The following is a 20,925-nucleotide window of genomic DNA, read 5'->3' on the forward strand; positions in this document are numbered from 1 at the left end:
AGGTTCCCCATTTCACACACACACTACGCCGTGCACATGTTGTTACTTTATAACGGTTGTTACCTCAGCTTAACCTGGTGCTGCAGTGCGGACTAGGGGCAGTGACCCGCCAAGTGCTTAGCTTGTTTCCTGTGAAAAAAATTTACCACAGAAAATATCGGCTGGTGCAGCGGCGGTGGCAGGGGCAGGGGCGAGCTTCATCGCTGTCTCTACTCTAGGGTCGTCACGTTTCTACCAGACAACCCCAACATCCTTGCCCTGCCCCGCCCCTCCTTTAGGCCCCGCCCCCTGCTCACTCCATCCTCCCTCCTTCTGTGGCTTGCTCTACCCACCCTTACTTGCTCATTTTCACCAAACTGGCTCAGGGGATTAGGGTACAGGAGGGGGGGGGGGCTCTGGGGTGCGGGAGGGGATGAGTGCTCCGGCTGGGGGGCCAGGCTTCGGGGTGGGGCTGAGGGGTTGGGATGCAGGAGGGGGGGGTCTGGGCTGGGATTTAAGTGTTTGAAGGGCAGGGGAGAAACCAGGGCTGGGGCAAGGGTTGGGGCACAGGTGGGGGGCTGAGGGGGTCAGACCCCAGATGGCACTCACCTCAAGCAGCTCCCAGGAACAGCAGCATGTCCCCTCTCCAGGTGCGGCCAGGCGGCTCTGTGCTGTCCTCAGACACCACCCTCCCAGCTCCTATTGGCCATCCTTCCCGGTGGGCACTAGCCAGTCAGGACTGACCTGTCCCCCAGGTGCGGGGAGGTGTTCATGGCATATTTGGGGCAGTTGGTTTCAATTTTTCAGCAGTTTCCCGTTTACACGCTGGGGGGGGGGGGAGAAGAGAGGGGGCAGGAGCCAGTGTTTGCAGGCTGCTGGCTTTTAAGCCAGTTCCCCCGGAGCACTGGCTCCCACCTGTGCTGCTGCTTCTATGGGAGTCAGCAGGGAGGGGCAGGCGGCTTCACAGGCGTTGGCACATGTGGGGAGCTGGCTTAGAAGCCGGCTCCCTACAGGCACCGGCTCCCACCTCCCCGCTGCTGCCTCGGATACAGAGGCAACAAAGGGGGTGTGCTGCGTGTGGTCATGAGGATTAACTGATAAGGCCAGGCTGGGCTGTTTAGCTTGTCAATGCGGAGACTGCCTGCTGTTTGTGCAGCACCTGGCCCCTGGCTGGAGCCCAGAACACATGGGCCATGTGAAGCTGCACACGACTGGAAGATAAAATGGGGCATCACTGAATGAACGCAGACGCCAGCTTCACAGCGTGGTCGCGGTGAGAGACTAGACCTGCGCGGGATTGTGACAGAGCCTGGGGATGTATAGCCGTTACGGCCACAAGGGACCATGAGATCATCCTGTCGGGCCTCCGGCACAGCACGGCCCAGTGAATTCCACCGAGCCATTCCTGTCTCAAGACCAGAGCCTCCGGCCGAGCTACTGCAGAGCTATTAGACCAGGGGTCTCCAACTCCCAGCCCACAGGCCGACCTCAGCCCAAGCAACTTCACAGTCCAGCCCAGGAGTCCTGTGGGGAAGCAGGAAGTGTGGGGATCACAACGCCTTCTGCTGCCCCCTGCCTGGTAATCCCCTAAGCCATGTCCCTTGGGGTAAGGGTGCAATGGGGGGAGGGGAGCAGAGGACAAGGTGGGGGTTGAAAGGGGAGGTTTTGGGGGCCATGGATGGACATACACCCCTTGGGCTGCAGGGATTCCCAGGTCAGATGGTGAAACTGCTCAGGCTGTAGATGGCTCCCGGGCTGTGAGTTTGAGACCCTGTACAGACAGATGCGCACTGAACTGAATTAAAGAATTCTGGAATGATCTGTAGCGAACTCGAGTTCTAACAAAACCTTCCAAACAAGGAATGGAACGGACCGGCTGAGACCAAAGAAAAACTGCAATTAAAAAACAAACTTTCCAACACAGTCTCTTAGCAGTGGGGGGAATAAACCTTCAGACCAGCACAGACAAAGCTTCAAACCAGTCGCATTTACCTGTCATTGTCGGTGCTGCTTGTTCACGGCTGGTTCTTCCCTGGATAATGAAAACTCTAATCCCCTTGGACAGTTGGTTGTTTCCACTTTCCCAGGCTCAGGCCCTGCAATGCTTGGCTTACAAACACTGCAGGGGAGTCGTTTGGTGTTCAAAAAGTCATGGAAACGGCCTTAATGCCTCTGGGGTCGGAAGGAATATCTTGTCTCTTTACAAGAGACAAGGTTACGTACACAGTGCAGCTCTTTTCCGGAATACCTCCAGCATCCCAGAAAAGCTGCGCCATGTCCAAGGAACGTGTCCACTTTTCCGAACAGTTTGAGAAAAGCGGACACGTTTTCGCCATCCCTGTAAACCTTGTCGAGGAAGACGGGATGTGCCGAAAGAGGAGGTTTTTCCAAAATTTGGCGCCGTGTAGATGTGCCAAATTTTGGAAAAGCCTCTTCCAAAAGAAAAGCGGAAAAAGATACGCAAATTGCAGTTTCTTTTCCAACTTTTCTTTGTAGCGTAGACACAGCCTAAATCTGGAGCTAGAGGAGTCCTTTAGGCCACACCAAGCAGTGGTCGATTGGTCCCATATGGCCACACCCAAGTGCAAAATTCTCAGCCTGCAGGGGCTGAATTTTTCACACCTCAGGAAAAGAGGCTGAGTCTGACAGAACGAGATTTTTTGCTGACTTTCCTTCAGGGGGAAACATTCGTGGGTTCTTCTAGGAGGAAAGTCATGCTTGAGGAAACAGCCAAGCTGGCTTTGGAGCCCTTGTTTGGGCAAAGAGGGCAGGCTGGGTTCGTTGTCCTCATTCGTGTTTCACTGACCAGCTGTTTAAAGACAGAAAGCATGAAGAAAAGACAGGTACCAGAAATGATATTCTCCTTTTATTTACACTATAGCCACGACCTCAATATGTTTGTGTTCGCTGCCGAGATGCTTTGTATTGTAAACTGGGCACGTAGACCCAAGACATTCTGTCTGGTCAGATCCAGCACTAAGTTCCCAGACCACCATATGGTTTATCCAGAGTCGTGAGAGTGTCGGATTCACACGGTTGTGTATCTGCACAATCAAACCCTCCGTCGTCACGGAACGATATTTACACCTACGGGCTCCCAACGGCCTGCTGCTAGGAGCACAGAGTTTGTCAAACCCCGCAGAGTTAGAAAGTGTTGCACACGCTCGTCGAAGAGGCGGTTGTCCACTCCACTGGGACTCCAGCAAGACGCGCGGAAATATTGCACTTGTACATGAAGAAAAGAGAGGACGCAGGGAGCTCCTATCATACAGCGACGACACGGGAGGTCAATAAATAAATGGAGAGGAGTGTGGTTGGCCTGGGGAAGGAACTGGCTTTTCTGCTCAGAAGTGCCATTGTAGCCCCCCAGCAGGGCTTTCGGGGCGGAGCACAGAAGCCCCACTGACAGGGGTTTGGTCCAGTTGAGTGTCTCTTGCTGAGGTAAGAAGCAGGTTCTTGGTTTCCACCCACCCCAAAGCCCCGCTGCCCCCTAACTCAGGGTCACTTGTTGCCCCCCAAAACCAAAGACGAAGCTCAGGCCAGTACTTCACAGTAGTCTCGTGGGAGTTCCCTCCTGGCTAAAATCACACCTGAGCCTCGGCAAAGGGCGTCGTACCAGTGAGATGGGGAGGCCCTGAGGAGGGTACGATGCAACAGTACCAGACTGCTTGGCTCTCCAGCCCCCGGGCCTCTTGCTCTCTGCCTTTGCCTCTTCACACATCCGCTGGTTCCAGAGCTCTGGCTTCCCCGGGCGGCCCCCCACAGAAAGGCCAGCTCCCCGAAGATCGCTCCAGTCCATTCCATGTAAACAGGCAGCTCCCAGGCTGCCCCGGCAGAGTCCGTGGGCTCTACAGGGAGGGGCTGGATTTCTTCTGGTGGATTAAGTCTAAATACAACTCGGAGCGGAGGAAGCGGGGGTAAGGGTCCTTCTCCATGAGCCCATAGATCCGTTTCTGAGCGAGGTCGAAGCAGCTCCGGGTGACAGTCTGCAGGTTTTCTTTGGTGTGGTCCCGCGTGTAGGAGTCCAGGTTCACCTGCAGAGGAACAAGGGACAGTCCCCTAAAGCCATGCCCAGCAGACTTTCCCAGCCTGGCCCACCTGGCGCTCATTCTCTGCTCCAAAGGGAACCGTCACCCACTTGGGAAGGGCTTTGGCAGGGACAGACCCGGGCACACACTAGGGACGGGCTCCGGGAACCAAACAGTCCCTGCTTAATGCAGAGATGGGCAACGAGGCCGGTGAGCGGGCCGCAGGAGTGACCTCCATCTCAGTGGCCACAGGACTGGCGTAACCACGCCAGGCTCCTGGGCGAGGGTGGGTCTGCCAACTGCGCTGGCGTCCCTAGAATTCGCAGGGCGGGCCGACGGGACCGCAGCAGCGCTGGGTCTGGCTGGCTCTCGCTTCGCGGGCTTCAAGCGAGGGTCACGTTCGTAACACCGCTCGGAAAAACCCTGACACGGATGGAAGCCAGCAGAATCTGGTAACCCGGCGTGTGGGTCAACGACTGTCTCAGGGGCCACACGCAGAACCGCAGTGGCCGCAGGCTGCCCACCACTGGTTAATGGCTGCTAGCCAAGGACGGTGCCCTAGCCTCCGTCAGCAGCGGGCTATGAGAGGGATCACTTGATGGGTACTGGTTCTGTGCCCTCCCTCGGCAGACAGGACGCTTGCGCTGACACGGCCTGGCTGCTCATGTTCATAATGGGCTTCACCAGGGCACCTCCAGCCCTGGTAGGACAGGGCCAAAGGCTGCTCCTTGGTGAAGCCCCCACCAGCACGTGACGGGTAACAAGGCGGGGCTAACATGGGGGGGGTGGTACCCCCACAAGCTGACTCAGCAGCACTGGCATCAGGGATGGTTTTGGAACCGCCTGTCTGGACGGCCGGGATGTGGATCGGCAAACTGAGCTCGGGTCCCTGGGCAGCCTGAAGCCAACTGCCAGCCTCAGACGGGCCATTCCCGGCCCCTGGGGCCTTGCGCTGGCAAGGGACACTGGCCAGTATCTCCAGGGCAGCACCAAGGGGCCTCTCCAGCCCTCAGCACGTGGTAGAGCCACCTTGTGCTCTGCCATTCTGACAGCTGGCATGACGGACCCCAGCCAGCAGAGAGACCGGCCAGGGCCTCGAGCGGGGCAGCAGGCTGTGTGGCAAGTGCCCCCCGGTACCTCTTTGCAGGACTGGATAGCAATGTACTCGGCGAAGACCTTCTTGGCCTTGGACACCATCTTGGACTGGGATTTGATCTTCTTGTATTCCTCGCACGCCAGCCAGAACTCCAAGTTCTCCTCGCTGAACTCCGTCCGCAGGAAGGCCCGAAAGGCGGCAAGCCCATCTGCCGGGAGCACAGCCAGCTCTACTGCCAGGCCCCAGCAGCCAGCCACCCACTGGGACCCCGCTGACACCCCCGCCAGCCTCTCCCAACAAGCTCTCCCCTCTGGGGAAGACAAATACGGGGGGAGACAGCCTATGGGCGAGTCCCGCCGCCGGGGGTCCCCACTCGGAGCTGGAAATGCTGCTGCAGCTGCGGAACTGGGGGAAGGGCTGAGACACCCCGGTAATGTCTCCTGGCCCCCTGAAGTGCCCCTGGGGACGGGAAGGCTGTGGCTGCTGGGAGTTCACGGAAACCCCAGCTAGCTGGGAAACCCGTCTCCGGCTAGTCTAGCCCCTGCCCTGGGACACAGCCCAGCCAGTCTGCCCCGGAGGAGGTGACCTTCCTAGCCCTGCTGTTTCCCCCACGAGGAAGACCTCCTCAGCCGGAAGCGGAGCACTGTCCCTGGAGAACACAGCCCCACGGACTGGAGGGGGGAGGGGGGAGGGGAGCGAGCGCCGGAGCCCCCAGGGGGGGTCGCACGCGAGAAGCGCAACACCCGAGAGGCTCCTGCTCTGCCGGGGGAGCCCAGCCCCAGCTCCAGCCCCGGGGGAGGAGCAGCAGCCACTTACATTTGTGCTGCAGCAGCCTCTCCAGAGATTCCCCCCACTTGAGCGCTTCCTCCGGGCTGGGCCTGCAACAGAAGGAGCTGTCACTGGAAAGGCAAAGCCCTGCCTGGGCTCCCGGCCGGATCAGACCCTGCCTCTGCTGCCCCACTGGGCCGAAGGGACCCCGCTTCTCCCCGGCGGGCAGCACTTTCGGGGCCCTGGCGGTGGGGAGCAGGGCAGAGCTAGGCAGCCCCCTCTGCCCAGCCCGAGGCTCAGACAAAGGGCTGCTGGGGGGCAGGAGAGCCGCAGACAGAGGCAGTGCTCCGGCGGCTAGTCCGGACCCCTACGAGTCTCGCGCAGGCTGGTGGCCCAGGCTGGGCACTGCGAGGCCGCCCAGTTCCCAGCTCCGAGCCCAGGATACCAGAGGCCAGGCCGCTGGAGCCAGGGCTTGGGCCCAGACAGGCTCCCCCGCGAGGGAAGGGGCCAGAGGAGTCCAGACCCTGCGCCGTTTCACACGGCCCGGCGGGGCCCATGGGACCCTGGGGTGAGTCGGTGGCTTCGGACAGGTGGGCCACAGCCCCGTGGGGGCAGCTGTGCAGCAGCCTCTGTGAAGGCCACACGGTGGCTCAGCCCCTCGCCAGGGGAGCGGGAGGCCTTGGGGGAGGTTCGCCGGCCTGTGTGAGGCAGGAGCTCAGAGGGGATGGGGACAACGGCCCACGCGGGCCTTAACAGCCGTGTCTTTTGCTGGCCAAGCCTGTCCCCTGCTGTCACGGGGGGAAGGGGAGTAGCCAGCTCCGCACTGGCCCTGAGGGCTTCGCTCAGCTGTGGCCTGGGATGGGGGCAGCAGGGCAGTTCCTGCCCCCCCAGCTGGTTGTCCTGGCGACCCTGGGCCAGCTCTGCACCGAGTGGTATCCCAGCGCCATGGGCACCCCCCCCCCCCACAGCAGCTCTGGCAGCCCGGTGCCTCCCGCCGCCAGGACCTACTTGAGGGATTTCACTGCTTTGTCCAGCTTGGGGTTGCCTCCCGGAGACTCGTTTCGCCGTCGGAATATCCCCAGGCGGTTCTTCATGTCTTTGGCCCTGGAGAGAAGAGCGGGTTTCAGCGCCTGGGGCGGGCAGCTCTGCTGGGGAGACGGTCCCAGGGCACGGCCCCACGTTCTCCCGCAAGGCAGCTGGCGGCAGAACCCACTGCCAGAGGGCGGCTACTGACCCAGAGGCAGAGGGACTTTAGGGCCCAGCGGGAGAGGCGCCCCCCCGGCTGAGCAGGGGCCAGACGGAGCAGCCCGGGGCAGGCCTGGCTAGGCGCGGCCCTCGGCTGGCTGGCCCCAGGCTCCCCCAGCGCCCCACCACCTACTCTTTCATGGTGTGCCTGCGCTGCAGGCTCCCATGGTGGGGCTGTGCCAAGCCCAGCAGCAGGTCGGCGTGGAACTCCAGGGCCTGGGGCTTGGAGAGGTCTCGGAAGAAGGGCATGGCTGCCGGTCAGCCCGGCCTCCGGCAGCGTCCCCCACCCCAGGCAGCGCGCCCCGGAGGGACGTGGCCGGGCAGCAGGCGAGCGAGCGATCAGCCTGGCCGGAGGCGGAGGCGGCTTTGCCTCCCTGCTCCGCGCTGCGCGCTGGGCCAGCAAGTCAGGAAGTGGGAGGGCCGGGCCGGAGGAGCTGCGCTGGCTCCACGGAGCGACACAGGCATGTGTGAGTCAGGGCGGCGTCAGCGCCAGCCAGCGCGGCCGCGCTCCAGCTGCACACAGGCCGCAGCGCCTGCGGACAGCTCCACGGCGGGTTGCTGGGGCAACCAAAGGAAGGTGGAAAAAAATCAGTCCAGCAGCAGGGGCTTTGCCAGAGCAGGGAACCGGCGGGCCGGGATTTACGAGGAGCTATTTATAGAGAGCAGCCGTCCTCAGGAATGCTGGGGCGGGGGAGGACCAGAGAGGGGCCGAACGGGAGCGACAGGGCCCTGCACCCAGCCCAGGCAGAGACAGGGACGGAGACGTGGAGCTTGCACCCCAAGGGGCTTTGGTGCAGCCTGGGGCCCGGCTCTCTGCGGCGGGTGGGAGGGGCAGGGCTGGCCTTGCTAGGGAAATCAGCTAAGCCTGCCAGCTGTGTGACCTCCCCGGGGAGAGGCCCATCCTGCTGCGCACGCTGCCCTGGTGAGGCCAGGGCGGACCCTGGCTGCCACTCACACCAACGCACGGCCGGATCGTTCGCGAGGGCCTTGGGCTGGGCAGGCTTTGGCCCCCTGCCGCCAGGGCTGGCCCATGAAGGGGACAAGCCCACCCGGCCCCGTGGGGACTCATGGAGCTGGGGGGCTGCATCTCTCGGCACAGCCCCAGCACGGTCACCTGGCACCAGTGCAGGCCCCAGGCATACAGCCGACCCCTGGGATGGCTCAGGGAAGGATTCTTCGGGCAGAATCTAAGGCTGCCCCGGCGGGCGGGGGGGATACAGGCTCTCGCGGCCCTTCCCCCAGCCCTCGCCCTGTCACCTGCCTGCCCGCAGGACCCGGCGCAAGGTACGCCCGTGTCCCAGGCAGAGCACACAGGCGAGCGGGCGGGCGACTGGAGCCAGGGCCGTGTGCTCTGTCCGAGGGCTCTGCTCAGCGCCCCCCCCCCCCCCCCCCATCAGCTCTGAGCCTCCCCTCACTCTGCCAGAGCACAGGGCCTCCTCCCAGAGCCGCCCTGCTCAGACTATGGTGCCGAGGGCAGCCGGGCCATGGAGGAGAGAACCCCACGCTCGGCACCACGGAGCAGAAGAGAAGGACCGCTCCCATGGCTCCCTCGTCTCTCGGCAGGTTGTTTAACACTCAGCCCTGCAAGAGGCTGGGCCCTCGGGCCCCCTCCAGCAAGCAGGGAAGTACACACGTGGCTGTCGGCTCCTGTGACGTTCCACTGACTGCACAGGGCCGCGCCAAGCACCTAAAGACCGGCACCTGTTTGGATACTTGGCTGCACTGAGGGTGGAGGCTCAGTGCCTTGCTGCAGGGGTTCCGGCTGGGCAGAGACTCGGAGGCTGGCTGGCGGTTGCCCGGGATCAGCCAGAAAGCGACGTGGGAAAGCAGGGCCCAAAGAAGGAATCTAGCCCTCAACTGCCATCTGTCTCCTATTAGGGCTCTGCAGGAATGCTAACGCCCGAGGGCTGTTTCCAAGGGGGGCCACACAGCCCTGCCTAGCTCCAACCCACAACTGTAGCCATGGTCTTAACTTAGCAACTCAGCGGCTGTTCCCCTGCAGAATCAGCCCCTGCAGCTTGCATGGGCCCGGCACTCGGGAGGGGAGCCTGCTCTGGGCGTGAGCGAGAGCGCACATGCAAATGCCGAGCTAGCAGCACAGGGCAAAGCTCTGCTAGACACAGCCCCGTGTCTCCTGCCTGAGACCGTGCAGCCCAGACAGCTCCCCATCCCTTTGCTAGCGCTCCGGCCCACCGGCCACGATTCCACCTGCACTGACTGCCAGAGACGACTGTCCTTTCATTTGCCTTGCTCCTCCTCACAACCCAACAACAGCCCCAGCCCTGACCGTCCCGCACCAGTGGGCGAGAGCCACCGACCTGAGCGACCCGGCCCTCAGTGGAGAGCTCGCTTTCTGGCCAGTAGCAGCAGAAAGGGCAGCTTGTAAGAAAACCCTTCCCTTGGGTTTGGGGCCGGCGATTCTGGTCAGCCCCCCAGGGCCTAGCAGCAGCCATGCCCTGGCTATCCTGGGGAATGACAGGCCAGCACGCCTGAAACTGACCTGCCACCACGATTCTCACAGCCTGGGCATCTCAGCACCTCACAGCAGCCCCCTCACCCCATCTCTCAGTGCCCGTGCCCCCCACGGCCCCCAGCAACCACACACACGCACACACAGACCAGAACCAGCAGCATCACAATTCCGCCCCCCCCGGCCAGCTGCCCCCCCTGCCCCCTCTCCCTCCCCCCCCGGCCAGCCGCCCCCCCTGCAGGCCAGCCGCCCCCCCCTGCAGACCAGCCACCCACCCACCCACCCGGGCCAGCCACCCCCCCCCCTGCAGACCAGCCACCCCCCCCGCGGGCCAGCCACCCCCCCCGACCAGCCACCCCCCCATTTCCCCCCCCGGCAGACCAGCCGCCCCCCCGCAGACCAGCCACCCACCCCCGGCCAGCTACCCCCCCCTGCAGACCAGCCACCCCCCCAGGCCAGCCACCCCCCCCCCTGCAAACCAGCCACCCCCCCGGGCCAGCTACCCCCCACCCTGCAGACCAGCCACCCACCCCCGGCCAGCTACCCCCCACCCTGCAGACCAGCCACCCACCCCCGGCCAGCTACCCCCCACCCTGCAGACCAGCCACCCACCCCCGGCCAGCTACCCCCCCCCCCTGCAAACCAGCCGCCCCCCCCGGCCAGCTACCCCCCCTGCAGACCAGCCGCCCCCCCCGACCAGCTACCCCCCCCCCCCCGCAGACCAGCCGCCCCCCCCCGGCCAGCTGCCCCCCCCTGCAGACCAGCCGCCCCCCCCCGGCCAGCTGCCCCCCTGCAGACCAGCCGCCCCCCCCGGCCAGCTACCCCCCCCTGCAGACCAGCCACCCACCCCCGGCCAGCTACCCCCCCCTGCAGACCAGCCACCCCCCCGGGCCAGCCACCCCCCCCCCCTGCAGACCAGCCACCCCCCCGGGCCAGCTACCCCCCACCCTGCAGACCAGCCACCCACCCCCGGCCAGCTACCCCCCACCCTGCAGACCAGCCACCCACCCCCGGCCAGCTACCCCCCCCCCTGCAAACCAGCCGCCCCCCCCGGCCAGCTACCCCCCTGCAGACCAGCCGCCCCCCCCGACCAGCTACCCCCCCCCGCAGACCAGCCCCCCCCCCCCCGACCAGCTACCCCCCCCCCCCGCAGACCAGCCGCCCCCCCCGGCCAGCTACCCCCCCCGCAGACCAGCCGCCCCCCCCGGCCAGCCTACCTTTCCAGGTACTTCTCCGAGAAGTCCACCACGGAGCGGTGCATGGGGCCGGGCCCGTGGGCGGCCGGGGGGCGGGCGCTGGCCGGGGGGAGCGCGCGGAGAGCCCGCTCGCAGCTGCCGGCCCCCGAGACACTCCACATGGCCCGGCGGCCCGCGAGCCAAGCGGGGGCGGCGCGTCCCGGGGCGAGGCCAGGCGCTCCGGCCGCCCCGCAACCCTCCGCCCCGCCCCGGCCCGCGCCACCGCAGCCCAGCCGGTGCCAAGCGGCGCGGGACGGGCCGGGCCGGGCTCTGCAGCAGGAGCCCGCGGGGACCGCGCCGCGTGCGGCAACAGTGCCCCCGCGCGGCCCCGCGCCACGTGCGCCCCAAGCCCCGCGCGGCCCCGCGCCACGTGCGCCCCAAGCCCCGCGCGGCCCCGCGCCACGTGCGCCCCAAGCCCCGCGCGGCCCCGCGCCACGTGCGCCCCAAGCCCCGCGCGGCCCCGCGCCACGTGCGCCCCAAGCCCCGCTCGGCCCCGCGCGCGGCTGCAAGGGGCGCCCCCCCCCAGGTTATCCCCCCCCCTCGGCTGCGCCCCTCGCACCAGGCCAGGGCGCCCCTGGGGCCGGGAGCACAGGGCTCTCCAGCCGGCCCTCACCCTGCGCCCACGGCCGGACAGCGAATAGCCCCTGGCGAGGGCAACACTGGCCGCTTCTTGTGTGAAAAATATGCAAATGAGGCTAAGGGGGCATAGCCTCATTTGCATACCTAATGAGCCGCCATTTTTGCAGAAGAGGCTGTTGCACCAGAAGGAGCGGTCTACACGGGACCTCCTGCGCGGGTCTTCCTGAAAATAATCCGCGTGGTGACGTAGCGCAGGAGGGTTTCTCTTGCGCAAGAAGGGCCCGTGTAGACCGCTCCTGGCCCAACAGCCTCTTCTGCAAAAATGGCAGCTCATTAGGTATGCAAATGAGGCTCAGCGCTATTCCCCACTTAGCCTCATTTGCATATTTCTCGCTCAAGAAGCCGCGAGTGTAGACATAGCCCCAGGGTTTGTGGGCTGCCCAGGGAGGGCAGAGCCCATGTGCCAGGCCTGCTGCTAGGACGTGCACATCTGGCCACATCTGTGCTTTCAGCAGGGAGGCAGTTTTCACACAGCTGGGACCCGTGAGGGACTTAGGTGCTTCCCGGGCTTCTCTCCACACTGGAGTTTGTCCGCACATGGCCAGACTAGACCTGTGGCCAAGGGGCGTGTCACACTTACAGCCAACCTCCAGGAAAGGGGGAGGAGGGTTCAGCCCAGTCTAGACTCAGCCAAAGGTCTGCACAGACCAACTCTGAGCGGATAGAAAGAACCATCCGGCTTTGCTTCCCTCCCTGGCCTGGTTCTTCTGCCGGGCAGAGGACTCGCTTCTGGGAGCCCTTAGCAGGGCCTGGAGTTAACCAGCAGCAGCTGCTGCAAGCGTCTCTGCTCCTCCCCGCGGCAGGGGCCAGCAGGAAGGAGGCCCCGGCTGAAGTTTCCCTCTAGTAGAAATGCCCTTTGTGACCCCCACTTCTCTGCAGCCCAGGGAATCCTGCCTGCCCCAGGAACCCCTAACGTCGGCCTTCCCTGCACGCTGCCTCCCAGACCGGGGGGAGGGGAGCCCAGTTTCCTTTGAGGCCAGCCAGACCTCAGCTCCAGCGGGGTTGGACCGGTGACCTCCTGAGGTCCCTTCCAGCCCTAGTCTTCTCTGAGTCTAGGATCCTCAATCTGCAGTGAGTCCGATTGCTGTGGCCCGGTGTTCCCGGGGGCAAGCAAGCACAGCCCTGTTATTTCAGACAGAGGCAGAGGGCGCAGAGCCGAGGGGAGGCAGGTCTCCCCCTCCGGGGGCAGCGCTCCACCCGCGCAGCACGGTGACTTACAAGTTTTTGCTCCTTTTCTTGCAGGAGGCCTCGTCCCCGTCCTCACAGCTGCAGTCGTCCGAGCCGCTGAGCTGCAGGGGAAACAGAAAAACACCGTCTGCGAAAGGGGCCGGGGCGTCCTGCGTGCTGGGCAGCGCTGCCTGCCTCCCGGGCCCACTGGGAAGGCTCTCCGGGCCTGCAGTCCAGGGGCGCGAGGCTCTTCTAGCCAGGCAGGGGAAAGGGAGCCTTGCCTGCAGAGGTCTGGCTGGGGAGGGAAGAACAGTGCAGGCTGCCGGGGCCCTAGCCGCCGCAGGGGTGGCGAAAGTTATCCTGCCAGCCCCAGCTTAAATGGTGTCCCCCCCCCCCCCAGGGCTGGTCCCCCCCAGGACTCAGCCAGCTTCCTCCCGGCTCCGTTCCACAGGCCGGCTGGGGGTGGAGCAGGTCTGGGGATGCCAGGCCCCTGCCCCCACTGACTGGTCTGGGAAGGGGCAAAACCTCAGAATAGGGGTTTCCCTTGCCCACTACAGCTCTCTGCTCCCTCCCCCCCCAAGGCACCTGCCCCCCAACCCTCGGTTACCAGGTGTCTGGTTTGGACTGGAAACCTGGCGGCTCTGGCTGGTGGAGCAGCAGGATCTAGGAGGTGGCAACGTGCCACTTGGCTCCTGGACGTGGGGCAGCCACAGGAGCTCTGCCCACTGCCTCTGCCCTGAGCACCGCCCCCTGAGCTCCCATTGGCTGGGAACAGCAACCCATGGGAGAGGACAGTGCACAGCTCCTGGCCAGGTCTGTGCCTAGGAGACACAGCTGGTTCCCAGGAGCCACTTGCCATAAGTGCCACCTGGCGCCTCCATCTCCTCCCCTCCTGTACCCCAAGCCCTGCCCCAGCCACACACCAGAGCCCGCCCCTCCAGCTGGAGCCCTCTCCCCTCCCATCCCCAACCCCCTCTTCCAGGCTGGTGAAAGCGACCAAGGGGGGCGAGCGTGAATGAGGGTGCACAGGGTGAGGCCTCGGAGTAGGGATGGGGCAAGAATGTTCGGTTTGCTGTGACAACAGGCCTCCTGCCACAGCCCTCTGCCTCACCCTCCGCACACACACACCAGGTCTGCTGACCCCTCTCCCAGCTTGTAGGGGGTCCAGCTAGGGCGCAGGCCAGACCCAGGATTTCACACACATGCAAACACCGCCCCCGCACAGGGAGTCCACTGGGAGGGGAGGGGCTGAGGTGAGAGACTTCAGAGACTGGAACGTCACCGCCCCCCCCGCCCCCCTCCCGCTTGGTGTCAGAGGTAAAACTCCTGCTGACTTCAGCAGAAGCAGGACTGGCCCCGGAGATGGGTCTGTATTTGCTGGGGCCCGGCTGCAGAGGCACCAGGCTGAGGAATCCCGCTGCAGAAATCCTGTTACATCCTGGAGAGGTCGGCGCCTCACCCTGGCCTGGCTCGGCTATTTGTGGATCGGGGGGGGGGGGGGGGGGGGGGAAAGGTTGCAGTGAACTAGCTGAGGAAAGGAACTGCTGCCCCAGCCAAGCGGCACCAACCCTTGGTCGCCCCTGAGACAGAGAGAGAGACAGACACACGGCCGCACCCTGCCCTCCTCACGCCTCCGCCCTGCAGTTGTGGAGGGGCAGAGGAGGAGGGATGTGGCCGGGCTCTGAGGTGGGGCCAGGGATGAGGGGCTTGTGGTGCAGGAGGGGCTCCGGGCTGGGAAGGGGGGGGAATCGGGTTGAGTGTGGAAGGGGGCTCTGGGATGGGGGTACAGACTCTGGGCTGCGGCTAGAATTAAGGGTTTAGGGTGCAGGAGGGGGCGCCAGGCTGGGATACAGGCAGGAGATGCGAGTTCCAGTCAGCGGGAAGACCCTGCAGTGGGGCCAAGAATGGGGTTTGGGATACTCTGGGCTGGGAGGTTTCACGTGCAGGGGGGTTCCACGCTGGGGTAGGGATGGGGCAGGCTCCAGGAGGCCGTGAGTGTGGGAGGGGCTCAGGGCTGGGGCGCAGAAGGGGACATGGACTCTGGGAGGGAATTTGGGTGCAGGCAGGGGCGTAGCCACAGGTGTGCCAGAGTGGCCCATGTACTTTGCTTCCAGGCCCACTCCCCACCCCCACCAGCAGGGCGTTCCAGCCCAGCAGCAGGGTGGGGACACCAAGGGTTAATCCTGCCCCCAAGGACAGCCCACGCACCTGAAGTCAGGGCCTCAAGTGGGCCCTTCTGGCTACACCGCTGGGGCAAGGGGGTGGGGTGCAGGCCGCGCTTACCTTGGTGGGGGTCCCGGGAAGCAGCCGGCATCTCTCTATGGCTCTGAGGCAGAGGCAAGGCCAGGGGGGTCGGAGCACTGCCTCAGTCTGCAGGGCCCACCCCTGCAGCTCCCTGGGCCGTGCTCCCTGGCCAATGGGAGCAGAGGAGCGGGCGCTCCGGCGAGGACAGCGTGCTGAGCCTCACCCCCAGCTGCACCCGGCGAGGGGCCACAGGGACACGTTGCTGTTTCCAGGGAACTGCACAGAGGCAGGGAAGGAGCCTGCCAGTCCAGTGCCAACCGGACTTTTACCAGCCTGGCCCCTGGCGCTGAACGGAGCCACCAGGGTCCCTTTTCAATGGAAGCCGGACACCTGGCAGTCCGGGGAGGAGGCAGAGAGGAGGGGCTGGAGAAGTCGGGGCGCAGGGGGGAGGGGAGGCGCTGAGGGAGGAGAGGGCAGGGTTTGGGGTGGAGTGTGAACGGGGCTGCAGGCAGCAGAGGGGCAGCTAGTCTCCCATTGAGCCCTGCCGGTGGTCTCGGAGCAGGCTACGGCACCTCCCGGCCGTGGGCACAGATCTGCCCCAGCACTGCTGGCTTGCCTTGTGGAAGCCCCTGTGCCAATACTAGCGCAGCCCCTCCTCTACCCACTCCCCATTGCCCTGGCTCGGCCTCCCACAGACGCAGCTCCCGGGGAATGTGGCCTGAGAGCGGTGCCCAACAAGCAGGCTGTCCCGTGTGTGCGCTGAAACAGGGAGGCTGTGCCATAGGGGCAGTCCCCCCAAAGGTGCCCGCCAGGGCCGGGGCGGGGGGGCTGGCTGGCTGATCCCCCTGCCTCAGCACCATCCGCAGCGTTCTCTGGCGTCCCAGGCCAACTCAGCCCCAGCGCCACGCAGGACTAGTGCGGCTTCCCAGGATTCCCAGCGCCCCGGCCCTACCGTGGGAACGTGCTCCCCAGCCCACCAGCCCCGGGACTTCCTTCCATTCTGCGCTTCCGGAGTTTATCAGCCCCGAACAATGCAGCCCTCTGCTACGGCCCTGGCGAGTGACTGCCATCCAGGCGACTCGCGGCCCTGGGAACGTTTCCTTCCATTGTCGGCAAGTCTCAACTTCCGCGTGGAGACAAAGGCAGCCTGTCACCTAATCTGGGTCCCATGCGGCCCGGCGCTCCCACCCAAAACATGGCCTTAAACCAGCCGCCTCTGAATCCCAACACCCGGCAGGCAGGGGGGCGCGAGGGCCCCGGGGCAGCAGAAGGGTTCAAAGGGCAATCAGGGAACTTTGGGGAAGAAAACACCTTGAGGTTCTGATAGCAATGTGCAGAGACCCCCCCCCCCCCGCTGTGGAGGATTCTGGGTAGTGTAGTCCAAGAGGCGTTCCCTGTTCTCAGCAGTAGTACCATTAGGATGCTCACTAGAGGGCAGGCGCTCCACAGGCAGGGTACGGGCTTGGCGTGTTGGCAGCACTGGGCAGGAGACGGCCCCAAAGAAGCTGCCACAAAGTGTGTCTGCCTGTGTCCTGTGCACACCCCAACACAGGGAGAGGTTACCCCCAGCAGCAGCGCTCGGGCTGAGCCCCGGAACCCCTAGGACGGGTGGCTTCCCCGGTGGGGGCCGCAGTGTCAGGCTCATGCCAGAGATGGGTCTCATCTAGGGATGTCAAATCCTGGGTCAATGTTTAACTAGTTCAAGTGCTTCACCGGTGAGGGGGACGGGACACCGGCCGGCTTGGAACAGTCCCCCACCCACGTCACGCTGCGGTTGGCCCAGCCCGCCGCATTGCACCATGGGCGGGGCTGCTCCAGCCAGGCCGGGCCGAATACACCCGCCCCCCACACCTCCGGTTAACCGCTCCCATGCTGCCGGTAAGGCGTATACTTACTGGTTAGCCGGTGAACCTTTCCACCTCTCGTCACACCCACCCTGCTGTGTTCTCCCTGTAGAAGGGAGCTAGTGCCTGAGCCACTGCAGGTCCCCCAGGAAGGGCTGGGACGCACGGGGCAGGCAGTGCCAGCCGGCAAGCGGCGGGGCGGCTGTTCCCCTGGCCAGCCGCAAGCAAGGAAGTGGATAAACCACCCGGCACGTCACTCCACAGCTCCCAAATGCAAAGTGGGGAAACCCCATTCCCCCCCCCCCAGCCTGCAGCCCCCTCAGCCCCACCCCAAACCAGCTGGTTGGGGGTCCCAAACCAGGGGCAGGTACCTGGGCTGGTGCAGGAGAGGGGCTGCAATCAGAGGACAAGGGGTCGCTGTGGGGAGAAGGCCCTTCCAGCGCCCTACCCAAGCTCTCCCTTTCCTGTTCTCTGTCTCCTTCCCCCCTCCTGTTGAGCCACAGCGATACCTCAGCTGAAGCACAGGGATCCCCATCCCCATCCGCTCCACAGCCTCCCCTCCCCTTCTGGGCCTCAGGCCTCACCTGCCCCACCCCGGGGGAAGGAGACACGGGACAAGCGAGCCCCCAGCCACACGCTGCTGCGCAGCAGCACAGCTGCCCACCGGAGGGTGCTCTCGCATCCAGAAAGCAGGCCGGGGGGGTCTGACCCCAGGCCCCAGGCATGGCAGCTCCAGGGCCAGGACTCCCCCCAGAACCCCTTGCAGTTCTGGAGTAAGGGGGGGCAGTAGGGGGCTCAGAGCACAGCACTGGTCAGTGCTGCATGGCACAGCCCATCCCTGGGGCGCCAGGGTCCAGTCAGGCTTGAGGCCGGCTCTCCCCTCTGCACTGCTCCTAGCAGCGTCACCGGAGAGCCCTGCTGGGACTCCTGCCAGCCCCACTGGGAAAGCAGGTGGCGTCGGCGCCAGGCTGCTCTCCCTTGGCGCACACAGGACGGGGGCTGAGCCGCACCCGCTGACGCCCGCCAGGTCCTGGGCTCTCCCGCCGCCACGGCTGGGCTGCAAACAGCGGGATTGCACCAACTGGAGCAGCCAGGCCGAGGCCTCCTGCTCCCCACAGGCAAAGGCTGCTGCTGCGTTCCTGGCAGAACGCTGGCTCGCCCCCGGGGCGCACACCCAGCAGGGTGGGCCCCGACTTCATGGCTGGGCAATGATGGGGGGCAGGGGAGGGGGGGGCCGCAGGGACTGGCCCCCCAGCCTTGGAGAGGGTGGGATGGGATGGCCATGGTGGGCCCCGGGGACGTACCTAAGGAGTGGGGTGGGGCATGGGCTTACCCGGCTCTGCCAGTGCTCCTGCCAGGGGGTTGGTATCCAGAAGCCTGCCTGGCTGACTCCACCTGGCCCTCCTGCCCCTGCCCCCCGACCCTGCTGCCTGGCCGGCTGAGCAGGCAGGGAGAGGGGGAGGGGGCCAGGGCCAGGGCCCACTCAGGCTCACCCATAGCAGGGAGCAGTGGGGTAGCCTAGAGGCTGCTTTGCACCAGCACCAAGCCTGCACAGCCCTGCTGGAAGCCCGGCGTGTGGGGCAGAGCCTGGAGCCTGGGCAGGAGCCGCCAGACAAGCTTCCGAGCGAGCCGGGCGCCAAGGGGGGGGAAGGGTCCTTCCTCCCACCTGTCAGCGACAGAGGCGAGTGCGCGACTGCAGAGCGGGGCTGCAGGGCCCTGGGCTCAGAGGTGGAAGGCTGTTGCTCTGCCCCGGCGGGCTGCAGGGAGCAGCCAGCGCCGTCCGCCAGGCGGCTGAGTTACCCTTGGAACCGCAGCTCGAGTAGGGACGAGACCTGCGGCCCACAGAGCCCAGCACAGGCTGGCCTGGTAACTGAACAGGGAGCCCCCCTTATCCCAGCCTTGGGCACCCCACATAGCCCTGCCAGTGCCCCTCAGCCCCAGCGTGCAGCCCCCTGCTGTCCCAGCCCTGGGCTCCCCCCACGGGTCTCGTCCGTCCCCAGCGCTAGTCTGTGTGTGGGCACACGCGAAGGTTTGCAGGGACAGACTCACTAGCAGGGAGGTCATAAGATACCGTGACATCACCCTCGTTTCTATGGCAACAGAGGGGTGGTACCCGCCTTGCGCTCGGGCAGGATGGCAGCCCTGGGAGGAGAAGGTCGACCCCGCGACAAGCCCGCAGGGCACCAGAAAGGCCCAACATGGGATGCTCCGACACACCAGCCTCTCCCCCGTCCCCGCCTGGCTCTAATTAAGGGGCAGACCCCCCCCCCCATATGGAGGTCATGCGGGCCTGGTGCCAGCTGCACCCCCAGGCCTGGCGGGGGAGAGGGGAGGAATGGGCAGTTCCTGGGGCATGTGACAGATCCCGGTCTCTGTACAGGGCCCTGCTGCTTTCCAGCGCTGGGGCCACGGGCAGAGCTGTGCCCATCCCGGCAGCGCTGGGCAGGTCCTGGGTGTGGGCCACCTCCCCCTGTCATGGACGCTGAGCGCCAGGGAGGGACCATGGAACACCTGCCGGGGAGGAAGCTGTCGAGCAGAGGGGATTGGACGGGGCGGCCAGAGCGCTGGGCAATGACATCACCGGTACGGTCACCCTGCTCCAGGCCAGGCGTCACCGCTCTGCCGGGGGAGGCGGCTCCTGCCCGGAGCAAGGAGAGGGGATCCCCGCCACACTGGTGCATTGAAGCCTGAGGCGGAGGGGATGGGTCCCAGGAGGTCAGGGCTGGACATGGGGGCAGACTTTGCGTTTGGCTGCCCAGAGGGGACCCCGAACCCAGCTCAATCTGGAGGGGAGGCATGGCGGCTCCCCCCACCCCCAGCACCACTGCAGAGCCCAGCATGTGGCTCGGAGCGCCGCACAGCGACAGCCACAGCCCTGCAGTGGCAACAGGATGCTGCTGGCGGGGGGAGGGGTCGCACAGTGCTCGGGACCCCGTGCCAACTTCTCTAGCAGCACCTCCCTCCCTAAACAGATGAGGAAGCCATTCATCTGGCCTCGGGCCTTCTCTCTGGCCCCAGGCCTGTGCCCCTGGGGCGCGGTGGCAGGCCTCCGGCCAGGGAAGGCACCCGAGCCCCACCCCGCTGCGAGGGGGGCGCGACTCACGTACCTTCCTGTGCCCAGAGAAGAGGAGGCCGAGCTGGTGGCTGTAGCCCCCGTTCTTCGTGAGCTCCTTCTTGAGGGTCCTGGGCGAGGGCAAGGCCCAGCGGGCCTGGGAGTGCTGGCTTTCCAGGCAGTGCAGGGTGGTGTCGGAGGTGAAGTAGTGGCCCTTGGCCTCCTGCAGCAGGCTGCCCTCGCTGTGCGTGCGGCGCCGCAGGGAGCCCTGCACGGTCAGGGTGCAGGCCTCCTCGCAGCCTGGCGGCTCAATCATGCTGCAGCGCTTGACCTCGTTCCCCTCCAGGTAGTGCTGGGCGCTGTCCTCTTCCTCCTCCTCCTCCTCCTCCTCGTCGTCATCCTCCTCGCCACTGGGGCCCTCAGCCACACTCTCGGCCCCCTGGCTGAACGTGCTGTCCAGCCGCAGTTCTGGGATCACAAAGGCCGGGCTGGAGCCAGGCTGCTTCTCCGCATGCCTGGCCCCTGTCTCCACCTCCTTCTCCTCCAGCGGGGCAGCCGGGATGGCCTCCGTCAACACCCCCTCTGGTTCCCCTTCGGGGGCCGAGCTGGCATCACCCCCCTCTGCCACCTTCTCCTCCTCAGAGGGCATCGCCCTCAGCTCCTTGGTGTCCGTCTCAAGCATCTGCTAGGGAAAGACAGGACAAAGGGGGGAAACGATAAGCCGAGGGGGGTCAGGAACATCCCCCTGTGTAATGTCCTTCAGGCCCAATCATCGACTCTCAGAACAGGGGGACATGAGGCAGCAGCCAGGCCCGGACACCCCATCCCCATCCCTGCTGGGGGCTCTAAGGGGAGAGGCAAGAAGGGGCCGACAACGGCAGGGCTGCCCCCACGCATGGAGTGGCTACAGGTGCCCTCAGCCTCAGAACAAGGAGCCAGGCAGGGAGCTCAGCGGGCAGCCTGCCTGGCCTGGCAGCCCTCCTGGAAACGTGGCTCTGGAGAATTCCTTGCTGAACCCCCTCAGAACCCAGGGCTCCCCACAGCCCCCGTCCGGGCCCACTGGCCACCCTCCAAGTCTGTCCCATGGGCCCCGCCTCGCCATAGGGCTTGGGCAAGTGGGGCGCACTACACCATGGCATGGCCCGCCTGCACCAACGC

At 65.4% G+C, this 20,925-nt stretch overlaps 1 protein-coding gene across 13 annotated transcripts in view; it reads right to left on the bottom strand.

Moving 5' to 3' along the window:
• Positions 1-2,832: 2,832 nt before the first annotated feature.
• RGS3 (regulator of G protein signaling 3) overlaps positions 2,833-20,925 on the bottom strand; it is a 130,680-nt gene continuing 112,587 nt past the window's right edge. For 8 of the 13 annotated variants that reach the window (XM_075905325.1, XM_075905327.1, XM_075905328.1 and 5 more), the window contains 6 exons: positions 19,823-20,452; positions 12,679-12,749; positions 6,880-6,975; positions 5,920-5,981; positions 5,145-5,311; positions 2,833-4,013 (listed from right to left, as the gene is read on the bottom strand). In XM_075905325.1, coding sequence (XP_075761440.1) covers positions 3,828-4,013; positions 5,145-5,311; positions 5,920-5,981; positions 6,880-6,975; positions 12,679-12,749; positions 19,823-20,452 — 1,212 coding nt within the window. In that variant the 3' untranslated portion in view covers positions 2,833-3,827. Of the gene's footprint in view, positions 4,014-5,144; positions 5,312-5,919; positions 5,982-6,879; positions 6,976-7,249; positions 9,727-10,803; positions 11,166-12,678; positions 12,750-19,822; positions 20,453-20,925 lie in introns of those variants that run through there. The other 5 variants (XM_075905326.1, XM_075905334.1, XM_075905335.1 and 2 more) reach the window with 3 other exon arrangements.

The sequence above is a fragment of the Pelodiscus sinensis genome, chromosome 22 (genome assembly GCF_049634645.1).
Source record: "Pelodiscus sinensis isolate JC-2024 chromosome 22, ASM4963464v1, whole genome shotgun sequence".
Taxonomy (NCBI): Eukaryota; Metazoa; Chordata; order Testudines; family Trionychidae; genus Pelodiscus; species Pelodiscus sinensis.